The sequence below is a fragment of the Perognathus longimembris genome, chromosome 16, assembly GCF_023159225.1.
Source record: "Perognathus longimembris pacificus isolate PPM17 chromosome 16, ASM2315922v1, whole genome shotgun sequence".
In the NCBI taxonomy this organism is placed as follows: domain Eukaryota; kingdom Metazoa; phylum Chordata; class Mammalia; order Rodentia; family Heteromyidae; genus Perognathus; species Perognathus longimembris.
In genome coordinates, this window is record NC_063176.1 from 19,630,217 (window position 1) to 19,651,703 (window position 21,487).

At 40.4% G+C, this 21,487-nt stretch overlaps 1 protein-coding gene across 2 annotated transcripts in view; it reads right to left on the minus strand.

The window, feature by feature from the left end:
- Nucleotides 1–1,757: 1,757 nt before the first annotated feature.
- Cops4 (COP9 signalosome subunit 4) overlaps nt 1,758–21,487 on the minus strand; it is a 32,700-nt gene continuing 12,970 nt past the window's right edge. Inside the window, exons 4-10 of one of the 2 annotated variants that reach the window (XM_048364757.1) lie at nt 21,366–21,469; nt 16,672–16,825; nt 16,352–16,502; nt 11,659–11,829; nt 8,944–9,059; nt 5,380–5,464; nt 1,758–2,268 (exon numbers count right to left, since the gene is read on the minus strand). In XM_048364757.1, the coding sequence (XP_048220714.1) occupies nt 2,135–2,268; nt 5,380–5,464; nt 8,944–9,059; nt 11,659–11,829; nt 16,352–16,502; nt 16,672–16,825; nt 21,366–21,469 (915 nt within the window). In that variant the 3' untranslated portion in view covers nt 1,758–2,134. The remainder of the gene's footprint in view (nt 2,269–5,379; nt 5,465–8,943; nt 9,060–11,658; nt 11,830–16,351; nt 16,503–16,671; nt 16,826–21,365; nt 21,470–21,487) is intronic. The other variant, XM_048364758.1, reaches the window with a different exon arrangement.

Here is a 21,487-nt window from a genome sequence, read left to right on the forward strand (position 1 = left end):
TAGCTCTGAGTCTAGCACTGTAGCCAGGAACTAGGAACAAGCTCTGTGGAAAGCCAGTGTTGCTATCTAACCCTCCATTATTCCAGAAGTCCCTAGAGGGTAAGAATCAAGTCGAGAATTGCTCTATCCTACCACCTCCACCCCCTCCCACCAGAATGGTAGTGTGGAGAGAAGGGAAAAGGGGATTCCTTATGTAGGAGCTTCCCAGAGAGGGAGGCAAAGGATATGGAGCATGGGCTGGGATCTGCCTTCCCTGTCCACTCCTATCCTGGCCCAGGGTCACCAGACTCCCACCTTAATATCCATCCCAACCCTTTTGCAGTGAGTACCTGCACCCAGGGTGAGTGGACCCTAGCAAGCTGTGAAGCTGCTGCATGTGGGAACACCAAACAACTCTGCTTGTCAACTTTCAGGAATTGGTTTTGCTCCTAGCATTTCTAGAATCTCTGCTTACATTTTCCATCTGTTCTTGCCTGTTGTCTACTATTAGCATGTCAATCATAAATGTTTTAAATTCTTAGTTCGATGATTCCAACACTTCTGTATCTCAGTTTGATTTGGATATATCTTCCAGATTGTTTTCTTGTCTTCTGACCTGCATGGTACTTTTTAGTTGAAAGCCAGACATGACAATTAGGTTTTAAGTATAAGGCTTTATGTTAATCTAAATAGGAGCCAGACTGCATGTTTACTATGTCTTTACCTGAGTCTTTATTTCCTTGTTTTTGTCTTTTCAAGGGAGGGGAGACAAGGGGAAGATGGGTTCCTTAAGGTTTCCTTTGCCGGGTGGGGGGCACAGAAGTGGAAGGACAAAGAGTGAACAAACGCATCAGTGGTACTCCCTACACACTATGTTGAAAGTGAACTACACAACTTGTGGGTGGGGGTGGGAGGGGAACAACTGGGAGAGAGAAGGGGTGACATTGTACAAAAAGAAATGTATTTTTTACCTGACTCACATAAGTGTAATTCTCCTGTACGTTGTCTTCCTTCTTAGCCCGGGGCTGGTGGCTCATGCCTGTAATCCTAGCTATTCCAGAGGCTGAGATATGAGGACTGCAGTTTGAAGCCAGCCAGGGCAGGAAAGTCTGTGAGACCCTTATCTCCAATTAACCCTAAAAAGTCAGGAAGGGAGCTGTGGCTCAAGTGGTAGCCTTGAGCTTAGGGGCAGTACCCAGGCCCAGAGTTTAAGTGCTACTGGGACCAGGAGAAAAAAAAATTCTTTCTTAAAAGAGCCAGACTGACATCTAGATGTCAGTCATAAGATACTTATGAGGTAGTATTTGGGAAGCATTTTGTCATTTTGTGATTGTTTCTCTTTTATATAGTTAGGCTGGATCCCTGGGCTGTGGCCTTTAGAAGTGTTTGATTTTCCTCCTGTCATATGAAATTGGAATTGTCTACTGCTCTTCTAGGCCAGCTAAGGCTCAGGTGAAGCTTCCCCTAAGGAACAGGTCACCGCTCTCACCCCCTTCGAGACAAGGCCTTTCTATCTCAGGCTAGAATTGGATCCTCCTGCTGCAGGAAGCGCAGCTGCACCAGCCCCTCCGGGGAGTCTTCCCTGACTTGGCTCTGCTAGGGGAAGAGCTCCCCCTGTTGCTCTGGCACACGATGCAACTCAGCTCCAAGAATTAAACCCGCTGGCTCTTGGCTGATTCTTTGAATGCCTGGAAAACAGGTTTTATCTTATCTTTGTATTTGTAGTGTATGATATAAATCAAAGTCCACTAAACTAAAGGGAAAAAAAACACCTTCACTAATTAAAAACAAAGTACTACTTTTATTTGGCTCACTTCTCCATTTATTTGAATAACCACATTTGGAGAAGCACAGAGCACTTAAGTTTTACATGACTACAAAGTTATCACAAAGCCCAAACTTTTTAGTCACAGATATTTCACCTCTGTTTAAAGAAAAAGCTTTCAAAACATCTGAGTTAGCTTGGATACCAGACCCTGAATATGTAACTACATGTTTAAATGCTTGGACTTGCTGCTCTATCATCTTCTTTAAATGGAATCCAGCATAAAAGGGACTGCAATGTAAGGTCATGATGCAAACGCTTCAGAGGGACAGTGGAATCAACCTGCACAACATGGAGAGGATGTAGTGTGCACAAGAGTTCCGCAAGGATTCACTGGGCCATCTGGGCCTCCATGGCTTGGGCTGTCCATTCTGGTGCTGTCTGACTAATTTTCTCCAGAAGGTTATTCACTTGGAAACAAAGTGACTGGATCTGCTTGTCCCATGTTGGCAGGGCTTCTCGGGCTATGGGGGGGAAAAGAAAATAATGGGTAAACCTGAGATTACTCCTTAGTGTATAGAACAAATGTGAGAAATTAGTTTATTTCAAAAATCTTGGCTAAAAACATAGTTAATCAAGTAGGAGTTGAGAACCCAAATCACTAGTAGAAAGCATAAATGAAGATATAAACACATACACACAGATAAATGTTATTACTACTCTTTAAACAAAATTAAAACCAGCCAACCAACAAGCTTAACCACAATGACTATCACAAACAGCCATGTTTATTGATTCACAAAACACTTCCACCTACTGAGTAAAAGAAAGTATGGTTACATATTCAAGGCTGCCTCGCAAAAACAACAACAACAAAACCATAACCACCACTTAAACACCACCCTGAATTCACTGGGGCTTCCTTTGTATCAGCAGTGTGCAGTTCAAAATGAAAAATTGGGAAGAAGTCTCACTTAATGAGATCCCAAAGAGAATCTCCTTCATTTCTACTTTGTTTTATAAACAGGATAACAGTATTCAAGTCAATATGGAAAAACTGCTGTTTGAGAATAAACCACGGTAAGCTACTTGGGAGGTACAGATCAAAGGATTGTGATTTGAGGCCAGCCAGAACAAGCAGAAGGTAGCTAGACAGACTCCTTCTCAACAAAGGGCTGGGTGCAGTGATGCATGCCAGCCAATCCCAGCAACAGGAAGAAACACAAGTAGGAGAATCACAGTCAAGGGCAGCTCCAGCACACAGTGAGACCTCACCTAGAAAACAATCCATGCAAAAAGGGATAGGTGCTTGCCCAGCAAGTACCAAGCATCAGGCCCTAAATTCAATACCCAGTACTGGCAAAAATAAAAAAGGTGTGTGTGTGTGGGGGGGGGTGAGTAGGTGGGGAGATATGATCAATACTATTCATTTTGTTGGAAAGATTTAAAGTGAAGCCTGAAAGATAAAAAGATTTTTTTTCAAGAGGAAGAAACCTAAATGTGCTTAAATATTGATCAAAAGAAACCAGTAAAGTAAGAAAGGATGAAAACAGACAAAAATCACTACTAATCTCCAGTTCCTCATTCAGTATTTTCTTGGTAGGTGGGTAAGAGGCTAGACAAGGAATCCTAAAAAACTAAAAGAAAAGATCAGGAAATGGAAACCACCTCTAGCATAACAAGCAGGAAGGAAAAATGATTTAAATCTGTATTTAAATTTTAAGGTTTATAAATCTGATCAAGAACAACAGTATCACAGATTATGAAATAAAAAAACAAGGGGTTTTGTTGAGAAAAAAAGTCAGAGATTTAAGATTTGTAAGGAAATGGAAGGACTTGGAAAAAGTTATACTAAGTGAAGTGAGCCAGACCCAAAGAAACATGGACTCTATGGCCTCCCTTATTGGGAATAATTAGTACAGGTTTAGGCAAGTCATAGCAGAGCATCACAAGGCCCAATAGCTATACCCTTATGAACACATAAGATGATGCTAAGTGAAATGAACTCCATGTTATGGAAACAATTGTTATATCACAGTTGTAACTACTTTCAACATGCCATATGTAACTGTAGCCTCTATTATTGATGATGTTCTTGTATCACCTTCCTGTGGTTGTACCTACACTATCTCTGTAATCTTATCTGAGTATATTGGAAACCGTGTTTACTGGTATTGGAAGTAGGAAATTCAAAGGGAATACCAAATTTGAGAGACACAGGGTAAAAAAAGAGAAACAACTACAAAAGCAATACTTGCAAAACTGGTGTAAGTGAACTGAACACCTCCGGGGGGGGGGGGGGGAGGGAAAGGGGGGGAGGGAGGGGGGCATGAGGGAGGGACAAGGTAACAAACAGTACAAGAAATGTATCCAATGCCTAACTTATGAAACTGTAACCTCTCTGTACATCAGTTTGATAATAAAAATTTGAAAAAAAGAAAAATCAGATCTGAAGTAAAATTGCAAAGTAAGAAAAAGAATAAACTGAAAAAAAATGTACCAAGATTCTCAGGCTCTAACAAGGACCTGAGACCTTGGATTTACAGTGGTACTTGTTTGTTGCCTGAATCTCAAGCAGGCATGGAAAATACAGAGAATGAGTTCACTTAAGGTGAAGGTTCACTAAATAGTTGGAATAAAAAGCCAATAGGCCATCCTGTGTGGTGACACAACGCCTCCTACTTTGGAAATGGACAATTACAGTTTGAAGTCAGCAGAGGCAAAAAGTTACTGAGAACCACATCTCCCTGACAAAGCTGAGCATGGTGGTCTGTACATGTAATCTCAGTTATGTAGGACATATAAACAGAGGATGAAGGTCCAGGCCAGTAGGGACACAAACCCAAAATAGGGAGGGAGGGAGAAAAGGGCTGGCTGGGAGCATAGCTCAAGTGGTAGAATGAAGCCCTGAGCTCAAAACTTCAGTGCCACCCACAAATAAAAGTCAACAGGCAAGTTAATGTTCTAGGGTATTTGTTTAAAAAAAAAAAAAGTAACTGAACTAATAGATTATAAATCCAAGCTAAATAAAAAAAAATCCAAGCTAAATAGAAAGAGAAGGCAAAAAAGGGCTGTACTGACTGGAAGGAAACACAAGAATTAATGGACTAGCAGTTCCCATGTGGTGAGGGGAGAGCTATAAGTGGGAATAACTGAGTCAACCCCTAGAAACAGAAAGTTAAAAGTAAACTATTTCAAATAAAGTGTTACAAGTGGAACAGTTCTTGGGTACAACAAGGTCCCCGATGTAACAGAGGTGGGAGTGAGGAGATGGAATGACTTCTGACAATGAGAAAATCAAGAGACCCACTTACCTGCCTGCTTCATTAGTGTCATGAGCTGATGACAGGAAATGAAGGAGTTATTTCTACATGCCTGAATCATGGTATGAGCTCAGTAAATGTTTGATGGGGAGGAAAGAGAACTGATACAATTCAAGTTTAAAATTTTTCCTCAGTTTGCAAAATGCTGCATTAAATAGATTGATCAGTTAACTTTCTAAAACTATCTTAAAATATTTCCTTTGGAAATAAGCTCATTCTAGTAGTAAAATTTGGGTTAAAGGAACTTGACATATTTTAATAATATATAATAGTTTATTGCCATTCTATTAGGAAAAAATACACAAAGCTTACTTTCAAAATGAACTATTCCATCAATCTGGTCAATAAATCCATTCATACGTCCTTCCGTTATCATTTGAGATGCTATTTTTTCTGCCTGTAAAAAAAAAAAATAAAAAACAGAACTTAAATTATGCTACTCACATATAAAAGATTGAAAGGTTTTGCTTTAACTATCTACCATTAAGCTTTACATATGTGTTTATTCGTCATTATTAGATGAATACCTCTTTCTTGTAAATCTTCTTTCTTAATTCTTTCTGGGTGTAATCTACTGCTTTAATTAATTGTTTGGAGGTTTTGGTTTTTTTCTCCTTTTTCTGGTACCAGACTTGTCTTTAGGGCTTGCTAGGCTTGCTTGCCCAGCTGCCACACTCTTCCATTTGAGCCATACCTCCAATCTGCTTTCCACTTGTTAATTGGAGGTGGACTCTTCTGTAGTCTCTAGGTAGTTGTACAAAGGGGTTTCAGCTAAACATGTTAGTCTTTGAGTACAATGCATCTTGACCCATGTCACCTCTTTCCTCATCCTTCCCCATCTTTCACATTCCCACCCATACTTCAGTTTAGCTAGCTCTATTTTCACATATGTTCACGGAATATTCTTGGGCTGGCTTTGAACCCAATTCCTCTAGGTCTCAGTCTCCTGAGTAGCTAGGATGACAAGTGTGAGCCACTAGAGCCTAGTTTTTTTGGTCATTATTGTTGGTGTTTTGCTTTTTTTTTTGGCCAGTCCTGGGCTTTGGACTCAGGGCCTGAGCACTGTCCCTGGCCTCTTGCTCAAGGCTAGCACTCTGCCACTTGAGCCACAGCGCCCCTTCTGGCCGTTTTCCATATATGTGGTGCTGGGGAATTGAACTGTGAACTTCATGTGTAGGAGGCAAGCACTCTTGCCACTAGGCCATACTCCCAGCCCGGTGTTTTGCTTTTTTGATATGAGCTTTTAGAGAAGAAGCCTGTTGACCAATTTTTACCTCTGCTGAAAAATCAATGTAATAATTTTTCTTTTTCTTCTACTTGCTGGGCTCTACAACTCAAAACATCAGTCAGGCAGGCACTGGTCACTCACATCTAGGAATCCTAGTAATTCAGGAAGCTGAGATCTGAGGATTGTGGTTCCTATGATTGCCATGGCAGGAAAGTCTGAGATTCTTATCTTCAATTAACAAGCTAAAAGCCAGAAATGGAGCTGTGGCTCAAGTGGGAGAGCGCTAGCCTTGAATACAAAAACTAAGGGATAGCATCCTGAGTTCAAGCCCCAGTACTGACAAAAAAAAAAAAAGCAGCCAACCAAAACCCTTTTATTTCACTTTAATTTCTATATTTATTGTTCCCAAACTCTTTTTTTGTCTTCCCCCAGATTCTTTTTACTATCCCTTCTTTATTTAGCTAATGTATATTAATGGTACAAAGGGGTTTGTGTTATTTCCATACATGCACCCAAAACAAGGTAATATTTTAATGAAAAAATGAAAGGATGAATAGATGTTCAAATTCAAAAGGAAACTGAAAGGATTAAAAAATGTTAAAGCAAGACAAAAAGTTCTATATCTAGTTCCTGAAGATGTATTTAATGTTTTATTATGTAACTTAGTCACTTATTAATCCTAACCCTTTTAACAATCACTCTAAATCACCCTGCAAAAATGTGACTATTGTGTGTTATTACTAGAATATTAACTTCCCTTGGCCTCAAGCAATATTATACCTCACAATGTGAGCAGAAAGCAGCTCATAAACAGTAACAGATCTTGGTTTCCAAATTAATCCACTTTCTCCACTGTACTATCCAAGAAATTGTTAGAAAATAATAAATTAAAATTTCACAAACAGATAAAAGAGGATATGGCCCATAACTGCTTGACTTTAAAATTGGGAAGGCAAAAGTAATTAAGCTTGATTACTTTGAGTATTACTTAAAATTAAGAAAGCGCTTAGTAAATGACCATTGAAATACCTTCTAGATACTATTGGTACTTTGTTGGGAATTCATGTACGGCAACCAAATCCTAAGAATAGAATTAAATGCTCCAATAGGTCAATTTCTTAAATAAAACCAAGCACAGAAGTTAAATAGAATAATGGGCTTATAATAAGTCATTCTCTCAAGGAGATAAAATGTTTAATCTTTGAGTCTGTCTAGGTATGAAAAAAAAAGATATAAGGTATGAATCAAAATCTAGAATGTCGTGGCTGGGGATATAGCCTAGTGGCAAGAGTGCCTGCCTCGGATACACGAGGCCCTAGGTTCGATTCCCCAGCACCACATATACAGAAAATGGCCAGAAGCGGCGCTGTGGCTCAAGTGGCAGAGTGCTAGCCTTGAGCGGGAAGAAGCCAGGGACAGTGCTCAGGCCCTGAGTCCAAGGCCCAGGACTGGCCAAAAAAAAAAAAAAAAAAAAAAAAAAAAAGTTAAAAAAAAAAATCTAGAATGTCTTCAAGATATGGTGGCATTCATCTGTAATTCTGGCACTTACAAGGAGGCTGAGGCAGGAGGACCAGAGGCTCAAGGCCAACCTGAGCTACACAGTAAGACTCTATCCCAAAGAGCAACAACTAAAATCTAAATTATCAAAATTAGGAATCACTACAAAGTAGACTGAAACAGATGGTAAACAAAGATATTCTTTTTTTTTTTTTTTTTTTTTTTGTGCCAGTCCTGGGGCTTGCACTCTTGCCACTAGGCCATATCCCCAGCCCCAAAGATATTCTTATGAAATAAATTATCCTAACACCTTGGAACTCCAAAGAGAATTTCATTCTAGAAAACTGTCACAAAACACTATAAAAACATCTAAAACAGAGCTGGAAGTGTGACTCCATAAGTATAGAACTTGCCTAACAAGCTCAAGACCCAGAGTTCAAATCCTAGTAGAGTTAAAAAAAAAAATCCCCAAACCATGTATACTGGTATTAGAACTAGGAAACTGAAAGGGAATACCAAAATCAAGAGACACAGGGTAAAAAAGACAAAGGACTACAAAAACAATACTTGCAAAACTGTTTGGTGTAAATGAACTGAACAACCTCTGGGGTGGGGAAAGGGAAAGGGGGAGGGGGAATGAGGGAGGAGGTAACAAACAGTACAAGAAATGTATCCAATGCCTATCATATGAAACTGTAACCTCTCTGTACATCAGTTTGACAATAAAAATTTTTAAAAAATTGAAAAAAAATTCCCAAGATTATTAAGGTAATTTGACTACAAAAGCATTTTATCATTTCAATCATTTCCATTTACTTGAGCTTTTTTTTTTTCTGGCCAGTCCTGGGCCTTGGACTCAGGGCCTGAGCACTGTCCCTGGCTTCTTCCCGCTCAAGGCTAGCACTCCGCCACTTGAGCCACAGCGCCGCTTCTGGCCGTTTTCTGTATATGTGGTGCTGGGGAATCGAACCTAGGGCCTCGTGTATCAGAGGCAGGCACTCTTGCCACTAGGCTATATCCCCAGCCCCTACTTGAGCTTTTTGCTGTGTAATTTCTATTGCAGTTGCAAACAATTTATCAATTAGAGATTCTCTCATCGCCTCAGTAGTTCAGGGTCTTAACTTGCTTTTATGTATGAGTCAAGAAAATACCTTAGCAGCAGGGATCTCTAAAAGAGCTCCAAGTTCTTCAAAAGTAATATTATTATATAACTTGCTTGCAGACAACAAATTGTGTTCAATTACAGCTCTATCCAAGATACTAGAACCTTAAATAAATAAAAATAAATTACAAGTTTGAAACAAGCTTCGTAATTTAAAAAGATGTATTTTTTTCTGAAAATGCCTAGGCATGCAATAATACATAACCATCATTTTTATTCCTCTAACTAATATATTAAAAGTAATCAAAATTGCTTGACAGTGTGGCTCACATGCAATTAAATATAGTACAGTATTTAAGAAATGAGTGATTAGTAAGGAACTACTAAGTGAACAGATACAACTCTTTGGGTTGGGCTTTGCTTCTCTAGGCTAAGCTATCAAAATCATTAACTTTTCTTTTCCTGCTATAAGCCTAGTCTTTTATTAGCCAGCAGAAGCACAACAATAAAGCAACCTGTTGGGTAAAGTTGATAAAATCCCTGATCTTACATCTTTTGGTCACTCCACAAACACCTTACATGAAGGTAAATGTGACAAATGTCCAGAAGATATAATCAGCTAACTGTCTTCAAAGATCATGCACAGAATCCTCATTTAAGAAAGAAAAAATAGGGGCTGGGGATATAGCCTAGCGGCAAGAGTGCCTGCCTCGGATACACGAGGCCCTAGGTTCGATTCCCCAGCACCACATATACAGAAAACGGCCAGAAGCGGCGCTGTGGCTCAAGTGGCAGAGTGCTAGCCTTGAGCGGGAAGAAGCCAGGGACAGTGCTCAGGCCCTGAGTCCAAGGCCCAGGACTGGCCAAAAAAAAGAAAGAAAAAATAGGGGCTGGGGAGATAGCCTAGTGGCAAGAGTGCCTGCCTCGGATACACGAGGCCCTAGGTTCGATTCCCCAGCACCACATATACAGAAAAACGGCCAGAAGCGGCGCTGTGGCTCAAGTGGCAGAGTGCTAGCCTTGAGCGGGAAGAAGCCAGGGACAGTGCTCAGGCCCTGAGACCAACGCCCAGGACTGGCCAAAAAAAGAAAGAAAAAATAGGCTGGTGATATGGCCTAGTGGCAAGAGTGCTTGCCTCATATACATGAGGGCCCTGGGTTCAATTCCCCAGCACCACATATATAGAAAATTGCCAGAAGTACTGCTGTGGTTCAAGTGGTAGAGTGCTAGCCTTGAGCAAAAAGAAGCCAGGGACAGTGCTCAGGCCCTGAGTCCAAGCCCCAGGACTGGCCAAAAAAAAAAAAGAAAAAGAAAAAATACAGGGGCTGGGAATATGGCCTAGTGGCAAGAGTGCTTGCCTCATATACATGAAGCCCTGGGTTCGATTCCCCAGCACCACATATATAAAAAATGGCCAGAAGTGGCGCTATGGGTCAAGTGGTAGAGTGGTAGCCTTGATCAAAAAGAAGCCAGGGACAGTGCTCAGGCCCTGAGTCCAAGGCCCAGGAGTGGGGGGGGAAAAAAAAGTTAAAAAAAAATAAAGGAAATACAACACCAGATAAAGTTTGGGACTTACGTCCCATCCTGAAAGGGTTAGAACAATATTCCTACTGAGCTCAAGGTATGTTTAATAAGACTTCAAGGGTATACTAAGAACCCCTTTCTTATAATTCCTCATTCCTCTTCCCAGTTTTTCGGTGTTGCTAAGGATTGAACCTAAGACCTCATGCATTCTAAGCAAACACTCTACTGCTGGGCTACAAGCTTTTCCCTTTCACTCCTAATTCTTAATCTTCCTGGCAGTTTCTTCCTTTGTTCCTTACCTTAAAATGAAAGGGCTTGGGGTGGGAATGTGGCTTAGAGTGCTTGCCTAGCATGCATGAAGCCCTGGATTCCATTCCTCAGCACCATAAAAACAGAAAAGGCCAGAAGTGGCGCTGTGGCTCAAGTGGTAGAATGTTCGTGCTGAGCAAAAAGAAGTCAGGGACAGTGCTCAGGCCCCGAGTTCAAGCCCCAGGACTGGCAAAAAGAAAAAAAGAAAGGGCTCAATTTTGCACCTTCACCTCTTCTTTCATCCAACATTATCTAAATAAGTATCAATATGCTGTTGACCATCATCAAATCTGGACCTCTATTCTAAGTCTCTTCAGAACTCAGACTCATACAGCCAAAATTGCTGAAATAACATCATTACTTGGACATTTTATAAACATCTTAAATTTAGTATGCCCAAAGAAGTTTGAAGTTTTATTAAATCAAGCATTATATATAAATACAGTCTATAATCTTCCTGCTCTATTAAGTTTCCAAAATTGCATTATTTCACAAAATGCTTTCTAGTCAGAACTATTTAAATATGGGGCTGGGGATATGGCCTAGTGGTGCGAGAGCTTGCCTCGTAAACATGAGGCCCTGGGTTCGATTCCCCAGTACCACATATACAGAAAACGGCCAGAAGTGGTGCTGTGGCTCAAGTGGCAGAGTGCTAGCCTTGAGCAAAAAGGATGCCAGGGACAGTGCTCAGGCCCTGAGTCCAAGGCCCAGGACTGGCCGAAAACAAACAAACAAACAAAAAAAAACAGAACTATTTAAATATATGCTACAAGCCCATATCTATATATGACATTCACCTACAGTCAATGTAATACTCTTTGTGAAAACCAGAGTGTAAAAGAGAATTCTAAGACAGCAAGCTGTTCCATTTCTCCTGTAGTGTGTGTGTCCTAAATGCTTCACACCACATACGAGTAAGACGTGTCATTACCATCAGCTGTAGTCGCTTTCTGGTGAGGCATCAGCATGGCAGCAAATTCCTGAAGTTGGTTTCCTCTGATGATCCTATCTAGGTACATTTTCTCTAGAATCCCATACGCAGCCAGTTGCTGGCACCTTTCGTCCTTAAACAGAGTTGCCAGCATCCGAGAACGCTGCTGTCCTATAGAAACACACATCAAATCTTTTACCATGTTTCTCAATCAGTAATCATCATCTTTTATCAAGCCAGTTTTGCAATTCTCATTAACTACAGTGGCTATGTTCAATGAAGTTGCTGTCACCACTAAATTAGTAAACAGTCAACTGTTGATTCTACAGGAAATTCAGGTTAGGTTCCTGGTAGCCTCAGCACATTTTTGCCAGTCAATTAATCTATAACTTTATGTCTTTATATGAAACATCTTTTTATATATATATATTGTTTATTGTGTATACGCAGGCATGTGTACACACACACACAAAATACAGCCAGCACCTTGACTCTAAATGGAAGCTTATCTCATAGATATATTTTTTTATGTAATACACATCTGTACTTAAGAACATTAGAGGGCTGAGGATGTGACTCAGCAGAAGAGTGCTTGCCTAGCATAAGCAAGGCCCTGGTTCACAAAGCCCTGGTTACATCCACAGCACTAATAATAATAATAACAATAATAGAACATGGGAGGGTTTCAACTGTATGGTAGGTTTTAAGCAGCAAAACCACAGATAAAGAGCATAAAAGTGTGATAGTAAGTAAACCACCAGAGGATACTTACTGTTTGAAAACTGAAACAAAAAGGCAGAACTTCTACTAGTTCAATCTCAGCTAGAAATATTCTCAGTTGTTTTGCATGTCTGCTAATGACTACAAATGACTAGGAAAGCCTATAAGTACTGACTTTGAGGTTGATTTAAAATATATTTTAATAAGTTGGGGATATGGCCTAGTGGCAAAGAGTGCTTGCCTCCTATACATGAAGCCCTGGGTTCAATTCCCCAGCACCACATATACAGAAAAAGGCCAGAAGTGGTGCTGTGGCTCAAGTAGCAGAATGCTAGCCTTGAGCAAAAAGAAGCCAGGGACAGTGCTCAGGCCCTGAGCCCAAGCCCCAGGACTGGCCAAAAAAATAAAAAAAAAAAAATAAATATATATATATATATATGTGAATAGGTAGATTCATACACATGGTATCTTCAGAAAATAGCTGAATATTCATATATGAAAACCAAGATAGAGATCAAAATACTCTAAGTACTTGGAGTCATAGGTGATTATATTTTCTTCTCCCTGGTTATCTGTATTTCTTCAATGAACATGCATTCTTAATGAGAGAATGATTTATAAGCCTGTGATGGTCATTCATGACTATAATCCCAGCAATTAGGAGACTGAGGAAGAATTAGCAGTTTAAGGACAATCTGGCAACAGTCAGATCTTGTCTAAAAATAAAAATTTATGAAAGATAACAAATATTCCTCTGCTAAACATCATTTAAGTGGAGGGATGGCTCAAGTGGTAGCACACCAGCCTTGAGCAAAAAGGCTGAGTGAGAGCGTGAGGCCCAAAGTCCATCTCTGGTAGTGGCACACACAAAAAGGAATCAATATTCACAGGAGGCCGGGATATAAGGATGAAGGTTCAAAGCCAGCGAGGGCAGGAAAGTCGGTGAGACTCATCTCCAATTAACCACCAAAAAGCCGGAAATGGAAGACACACACACACACACACACACACACACTCTTTAAATATCCCAAAATATAACAATAGAAATTAGGGGTGTGTAGCTCAGTGGTAGTGCATAAGCTTAATGTGAGGACTTGTTTTCAATCCCCAACACAAATAAAGACTATTACATTATGATTCTGCATGTCATAAAAACTAAAATAGGCAACAAATTGGGGAAAAAAAAATTTATTGTGAGCTTTTCTATGTAACTAAAAAAAGAACCAAAAACTCTACAAATGGTGAATGGACATAAAAAATAATTGACCCCCCAAAAAGTATAGGTTTGTCAACAACATTTAAAAAAAAAAACTATTAAAAGATACTTGAAAACATTCATTACAAAATAAATGTGTATTACATATTAAATGTGGACTCATTACAAACTAAATGTGGATTAAAACTAAAGTGAGATAACCTTTTTCATATACCAGACTAGCAAATATAAAAAAAAATCTTGTAGCACCTACATGAGAAATCAGGTACTCGTGGGCATTTCTAAGGACTGAACTCAGGAACACATGAATGCTAGGCCAAGTCCTGCATTTCAGCCATACCTATGGTCCTTTCATTTTTGTGTTTTTGGAGACAGGATCTTGCTACATGTGCCCAGGCTTGCCTCAAACTTCAAATTCTGCTTCTGCCTCCTGAGTAACTGAGATTACAGTGTGTAATGCCATGACCTGCTCAATGTATACTCTCTGTCAAAAGGTTAAAATTCTGGACCTTGGAACCTTTACATCTGCATTGTCTGTAATTGACAAAATATATTAAGATGAAGCCAGACAAAGGGGTAGACTAATAGAATAGGAGAAGGGGGGGGGGAAGGGAGATAACAATCCAACGGACAAAATTAAGAATAGTGAGGGAAGGGGGTGGTAGGGAAGGGATGTGTGAGAATGTTGAAAAGGGTGACACTGGTCAAGATATACGTTTATAAAATGCTTTGTTAAATGGCAACTCCTTTGTACAACTACTTAAAGATAATAAAAAGATGAAGCCAGACAACAGAAAACCAAAATACATGTACTGACATGTAAACAATCCTGTCATTTAGCTACATAAAGTGACCAAATTGTACGTTTGCTATCCATTATAATTTGAATACAAAATATAAATATATAATGTTCATGTGTTGAATACATGTTCCTGACAGCTAGGGACAGGATTTTGGAAGATGAAAGGAACTTTAGGAGAGGAGGCCACAGCCAGAACAGTAGGTCACCACGGGACATATTCTTGGAGCTGTGTCTTGTCTTGCACTTCTCTGCTGCCTCCTATCCACCATGAGAAAACCAGTAACTAACAAACCCAGAAACGGTAGCAAGAGTGGGGTCGCTGCTGTGACTATGCCAGGACATGAGGTGCAGGGGCCTTTGGTCTGTGGAAGCAACCAGAAGAAGTTTGCATTGTGGGCTGGAGAAGCCCCAGAATACTCTATGCAGCTTCATGAACAGATGTGGTGAAAGGTCAGAGGACTAGATACTGACAAGAATAAGGTTTTGGATGAGGATGAAGAATCTACTGGAAAATGGACTAATGTCCATGACTATTACATTCTGGGGGGGAAAAATGCCTACATTTTGACCATGTCCTGAGATGTTGAGTAAGTTTCAAAGTAATGACAGACTAATGAATCTGGCTGAGAAAATTTCAACACGGCCCAGCATTCATTCAGGCTGTGGCCATTAAAAAGAAGCTAAGTCTGTTTCGCTGGGATAATTCTCCACTCATCTCATGGGTCTTGCTGCCACAAGAGTGTAAATGTGTAAATTCACTTAAAAGACTTTCCCTTGATCAAGATTCATTGTATTTATAAACTGCTTTGTTAACTGGCAATTCCTTTGTACAATTAATGTTTTTCTTTTAAAGATGTTCCCTTGAGTCACAGGAGCATGCTGCTGACCAAGGACCACTTCTTTAGTTACTCCCCCCAAGATCCATTTCACCATGCTCGGCCACCCAGGTTCCCAGAGGCACTGTAGCCACGGTCTAGGGGTTTGGGTCTAGGTACCGCTTGCGTTAGCAAGCGGATGTTGGCATCATCCACATGATGCTTGTTTAATAAGGACCATGGAGCCTTCCAATCAGATTTCAAAGAAAGCCTAGGTGGCCAGACAATATGTAACAAGGTTGGATTCCTTGCAGGCAGGCCCTAAAGTGATATATGAACCTATAGTGATGCATGAAGCTGAGGAAGCAGTGGAGATCCCAGGAATTTGAGATACCGGGAATGTGGGAAGAAAGCAACACGGGAGTGCGCAGAGTCAGCCCCAGAGAGCCCCTTTAAGCTGCAAATGGCAGTACAAGAGTTTGGCTCAGTACTTCACTCCACCTCTTGAGCTTCATTTCCATCCCTTTTTGCTCTGGTTATTTTGGAGATAGGGTCTCACTTGCGCAGGCCCACCTATCCTATGATCCATCTGTTTCTGCTTCCTGCAGTAGCTGGGATGACAGTATCACCATGTGCACCACCATGCTCTGCTTTTTCTGTTAAGAAGGGCTACTGCAAACCTTTTTTTGCCAAGGCTGATCCCTATCCCAGCCCCTGGAATAACTGGGATGACAAGCACACTCCACCAGGCTTAGCAACTGGTTGAGACAGGATCTCCTAAACTTTTTACCATGGGTGGCCTTAAATCAAAATCCTCCTCATCTCTGCCTCCTGAGTTAGCTAGAATTAGGCATAAACAATCTACATCCTGCTGAACCAGAAATTTTAGACAATGGTGAAACTAGTAAAATTTTGGTGACTCTTAGGTATACACTAAATACATTTTGCATTATAAGATAGTCAAGAGCCTCTGAGGGCCAGGAACAAAAAGTTATTATTTCAGTTCAGGTATGACAGCTCACACCTATAATCTCAGCTAGAAGAGTAAGAATAGTTCTTTACTAAATATTCCAATAGTAATCATTCTAAGTTATTAACCAAAGATAATCAACGGCATTTAGGCACAAATTACATGTTTACCTGCCGATGCTAAGATGGTACAGTGCAAAGCATGTTTTAAGGCCTCTAGTCTTTCACTTTCGTGGACTATTGTCTTGTAAGAGAGCTCATTGTACCTTTGTGCAGCCTCAATGAATTTTCTTCTATAATCAAGAACACGTGCATAACATACCTATAGAGGAAAAATGAGTTGATTAGGGGAAAAAATGAAATGGAAAAAAAGACAGAAAGTAAGAAACAAAGAGAAATAATAAAATATAAAAGCATAATTCAGACATTCTGGAAAATTTTGGCATGACATGATTCACCAATACAAAATTAAGTCCAAACTGGCTCCAAACCTTATAATGTATCTGTAACTGTTCATTGGTTGATTCATTCTGAAGCAATGATGCTCGATTGATATAAGCCTCTGCCTGGACAGGATCATCGTCCTCCAGATATAGCCTAGCAATCTTCAGGTAAGTCTCCAGTTTATAATCTACATTGTACTGTCTAGGACACAGCAGAAAACACAAAATGAATCAACAGTTTACCAAGAAAACTTCTAGAATTTAAAAAATGTTATGTTTCCCTAGTATATTCTGTTCATAGAAAATAAAGCTTTTTACTGTATATTATACAGTAACTAAAACATAAATTTTACTAAATTTCTATTATTTTTACCATCACTGACCTCATTATATCTTCAAGTCCTTAAGCAATTTCATATGCTAAAGCTCTATTTCAGGTTTGGGGGTTGTTTTTTGTTTTGTTTTTGCCAGACTTGGGGCTTGAACTCTGGGCCTGGGTGCTGTCCCTGAGTTTCTTTTACTCAAGGATAGCACTCTACCTCTTGAGGCACAGTGCCACTTCTGGCCTTTTTGAGTGGTTTGTAAGACCCTCTCAGACTTTCCTGCCCAGGATGACTTCTAACTGCAATCCTTAGATCTCAGTCTCCTGAGTAGCTAGGATTATAAGTATGAGCTACTGGAGGTCAGCTATGTCTTCTTCTTCTTCTTTTTTTTTGGCCAGTCCTGGGGCTTGGACTCAGGGCCAGAGCACTGTCCCTGGCTTCCTTTTGCTCAAGGCTAGCACTCTGCCACTTGAGCCACAGCACCACTTCTGGCCGTTTTCTGTATATGTGGTGCTGGGGAATTGAACCCAGCGCCTCATGTATATGAGGCAAGCACTCTTGCCACTAGGCCATATCCCCAGCCCCTTCTTCTTCTTCTTCTTCTTTTTTAAACTCACTTATTTATTTAGTGTTTTCTTTTTTGGTACTGAGGATTGAACCCAGGATGTAACACGTGCTAGGCAAGCATTTTGCCAGTGAGCTACATCCCAGCCCTAAAGCTCTTCTAAATCTGTTCAACTTCAGGGACTAGTGATATCTATATCTATATCTATATATCTATATATATATATATAGTGATATCACTATAACCCTAATGTTATTAAGCAAAGCAGAGCTTTTAAGAAAACAAACTAAACTGGCAGCATACTCTCCAACCAAGTTATTAAGGAAAGCACAACTTCCAAGAGAACAATCTGGCAGCACACTCTCAAACAGTATCTTTAATTCCGTAAATTATGTATGCCTTTAGCCCACTCACTATATTTACCTCCAAATAACAAATCTTAAGAAGATAACCAATGATGTACCTACATATGTATGTACATATAAAGACATTAATTTATAGTTACTTATAAGAATATATAGTAGGAAAAAATGGAAATCACCTATAGGATATATATGGCAATAATGGTGTGGTATATAAAGGAGCTGGAATACAGCCTGGTACCAATTGCTCATATCTGTAATCCTACCTACTAAGGAGGGCTGAGACCTGGAGGACTACAGTTTGAAGTCAGCCAGGACAAAAAAGTCTTAGTGACTCTAATCTCCAAAATAACTAACAAAATGCTGGGCTGGTGGGATGGCTCAAGTGGTAGAATACCAGCTGGGAATGAAAAAGCCAAGCAAGAGTGCAAGGTCCAGGGCTGGGAATATGGCCTAGTGGTAGAGTGTTTGCCTCGTATACATGAAGCCCTGGGTTCAATTCCTCAGCACCACAGATATAGAAAAAGCCAGAAGTGGCGCTGTGGCTCAAGTGGTCGAGTGCTAGCCTTGAGCAAAGAGAAGCCAGGGACAGTACTCAGGCCCTGAGTCCAAGGCCCAGGACTGGCAAGAAAAAAGAAAAGAAATAGTGTTCATGCTTAGAATCCTAGCTACTTGGGAGGTAACAGCAATCAGATGGATCAGCTTAAAAGTATATATCAATATATCAATATCTATATCAATAAGCCAGGCATTGTGGTACATGACTGTGACCCCAGCTTGCACAAGACTGTAGATGGGAGGATTGCAGTTTGAGGCCATCCTAGGCAAAAATATGAGGTCATACCTGAAAAACAACTAAAAGCAAAAAAGCACTGGGGTATAGATCAAATAGCAGAGTACAAGCCTACCAAGTACCCTGAATTCCAACCCTAGTACCACAAAAGAGGGGGGAAAAGGAGCTGGGGGTTGTGGTGTATGCCTCTAATCCTAGCACTTGGAAGGCAGAGGATCATATGGTCACAGAGGATCGCATGGTCAGGACCCACCTGGACTAGACATAGCAAGTTCCAGGGCAATCTGGGCTGTAGAGTGAAGCCTTATCTCATGAACCATCCCCTGCCCCCCCCCCAACATTAAAAAAAGCAATAGAAAAAGTAGGATTGAACAATATATAACACATCATTAAAATTATTTCTCCCATTCAAGAAAAATGTACTTCTGTACATATATCAAAATACTAACAGCAGTCAAGTGCTAATGGCTCACACCTATAATCATCACTGCTCAGGAGGCTGAGATCTGAGGAGTACAGTTTGAAGCCAGTTCAGGCAAGAAAGTCTTGAGACTCTTGTCTCCAATAAATTACTCAGAAAAATCTTCAAGTGGCACTAGCCTTAGGCAAAAGGCAGCTCAGGGACAGTGCCCAGACCCTAAGTATAAGCCCCAGGATGGGCACACACAACAATCAATCAATCATTAACACAACAGCATAGTGGTGTGGGTAGATTCTAGTTTTCATTTTCTTCTACCCCAGTGGTCATATTTTATGCAACAAACGCATAGCTCAACTAATTCAAAAATTTAAATCCAAGAATAAACCACAAAAATTTAATCCTTTCCACTTACCAAGAAAAGTGGAGGCACCATGTGACAAAAGAGTTTATAATTTATTTGACTCCAACTTTAGAATTCTTTACTTTTGCCAGGTGCTGGTGGCTCACACCTGTAACCTAGCTACTCAGGAGTCTAGGATATAAGGACTGCAGTTCGAAGCCAGCCCAGACAGCAAAGTCCCCATGAGACTCTTATCTTCAATTAACCACTCAAAAACCAGAAGTGGCACCGTGGCTCATGTGGTAGAGCACTATCCTTGAGTACAACAAAGAGGCTAAAATTTTGGACAGCACTCAGGCCCTGAGTTCAAGTCTCACAACCAACAACAAAAAAACAAAACACATTTCTTTACATTTTTTGGGGGGTGGGAGGATTTTATAAAAATTCAAGTTTTTTACATATACCATTTATCACTAATATTTTGTACTGTTTTCTAATTCATAATTCAAGTCTACATGGTTATAACATTACACTGTTCTATATTTTTCTTTTTTCTTTTTCATTTTAACCGTATCTATTAATCTCCTACTTTTATAATTACAATAATTTGGGCTAGGAATATGGCCTAGTGGCAAGAGCGCTTGCCTCGCATACAAGAAGCCCTGGGTTCAATTCCCCAGCACCACATATATAGAAAACGGCCAGAAGTGGTACTGTGGCTCAAGTGGCAGAGTGCTAGCCTTGATCAAAAAGAAGCCAGGGACAGTGCTCAGGCCCTGAGTTCAAGCCCCAGGACTGGCAGAAAAACAAAACATAATTACAATAATTTTTAAAGCAAAAAGTCCATTTATCCCAAGTTCCAGCCCTGTCTTTTCTCAGTCACAGTCGCCCCCTCTGTCTACACCTTAATTTTTCACTAAGAATCACAATGTACTCAGACAGAACCGGCCCAAGCCCCACCATAGCATTAACATTTGTACCCCATAATGCAGTCCCAGCTATTCTGTGCATCTCTAGGGCAACCTGGCCCTCCAAGGAACAGGAAGCAGTTGTCACAACTAGGAATGGTGTGCTATTAGCTATGTAAGCAGCAAAGGCACGGATGCTGCTAACCTTCCTGCAACAAACAAAACAGCCCTCACAACCAAGCACTCCCCAGTCTAAAATGCCAACAGTACAAAGGCTGAGGAACTCAGCACCAACCATCAGTGCTCCTACCTAAACCTGTCCCTGTTCTCAATTCTTTCCCCTTTTGTCTAGGGAAGGAATCCTTCCCTCAGCTCCTCAGTATCCAATGTTTGCTCTCCTCTGGATCACAAAAAAAAGAATCATTTCTTATCCTAACCTCTACTATCATCTTCTGTTTTCTTTCCTGCCTTTTTTGAGAATTTCCCCTGGAGAGTTGTCTACACTCAGTATCTCTGATTCTTCTTTCATTCTCTCTTAACCCACTCTACCCTCAGAGTTCACAGCCATTCTTCAGCCTCCTCTATATCCTTTGAGAATATGACGTCTTTGAGAAGGGCCAACACACCATCCCAATCACCGTATTTAATTATATGTAGGTTCCATTCTTACTTTGTCCTTCCCCTCCCCTCTCCTCCTCTCTCTTTCTTTCTCCCTCCCTTTCTCCTTTCTCGGGCTCACTATGTAGCCCAAGCGGGTCTGGAATTCACTACGTAGCACAGGTTTGCCTCAAACTCACAGTCCTTCTGCCTCAGCTTCCTGAGTGCTAGGGTAAGTCATGTACCACCATACCTAATCTATTTCAAATTACTTTTCTGTGTAGCACTTCTTTCTTTTAATTCTGTGTAGCACTTCTAATATACTGTAAAATGTACTTACTAAATAAATCATCTGCTTGCTAGACTAGAATAAGAAAAAGTGTAAGTGAACAATTATATATATATATTCATCAATATCCACTATTTACTATACTTTTGTCCTGTTTCCAAAGGAATTCCCACCAACACTTGGGCTGCATTTCTCCAATCTTCTTCTTTCTCATATATAGATGCAAGATGCTGTCTTATGGAAGCAACCTGGAATAGTAGGCATAC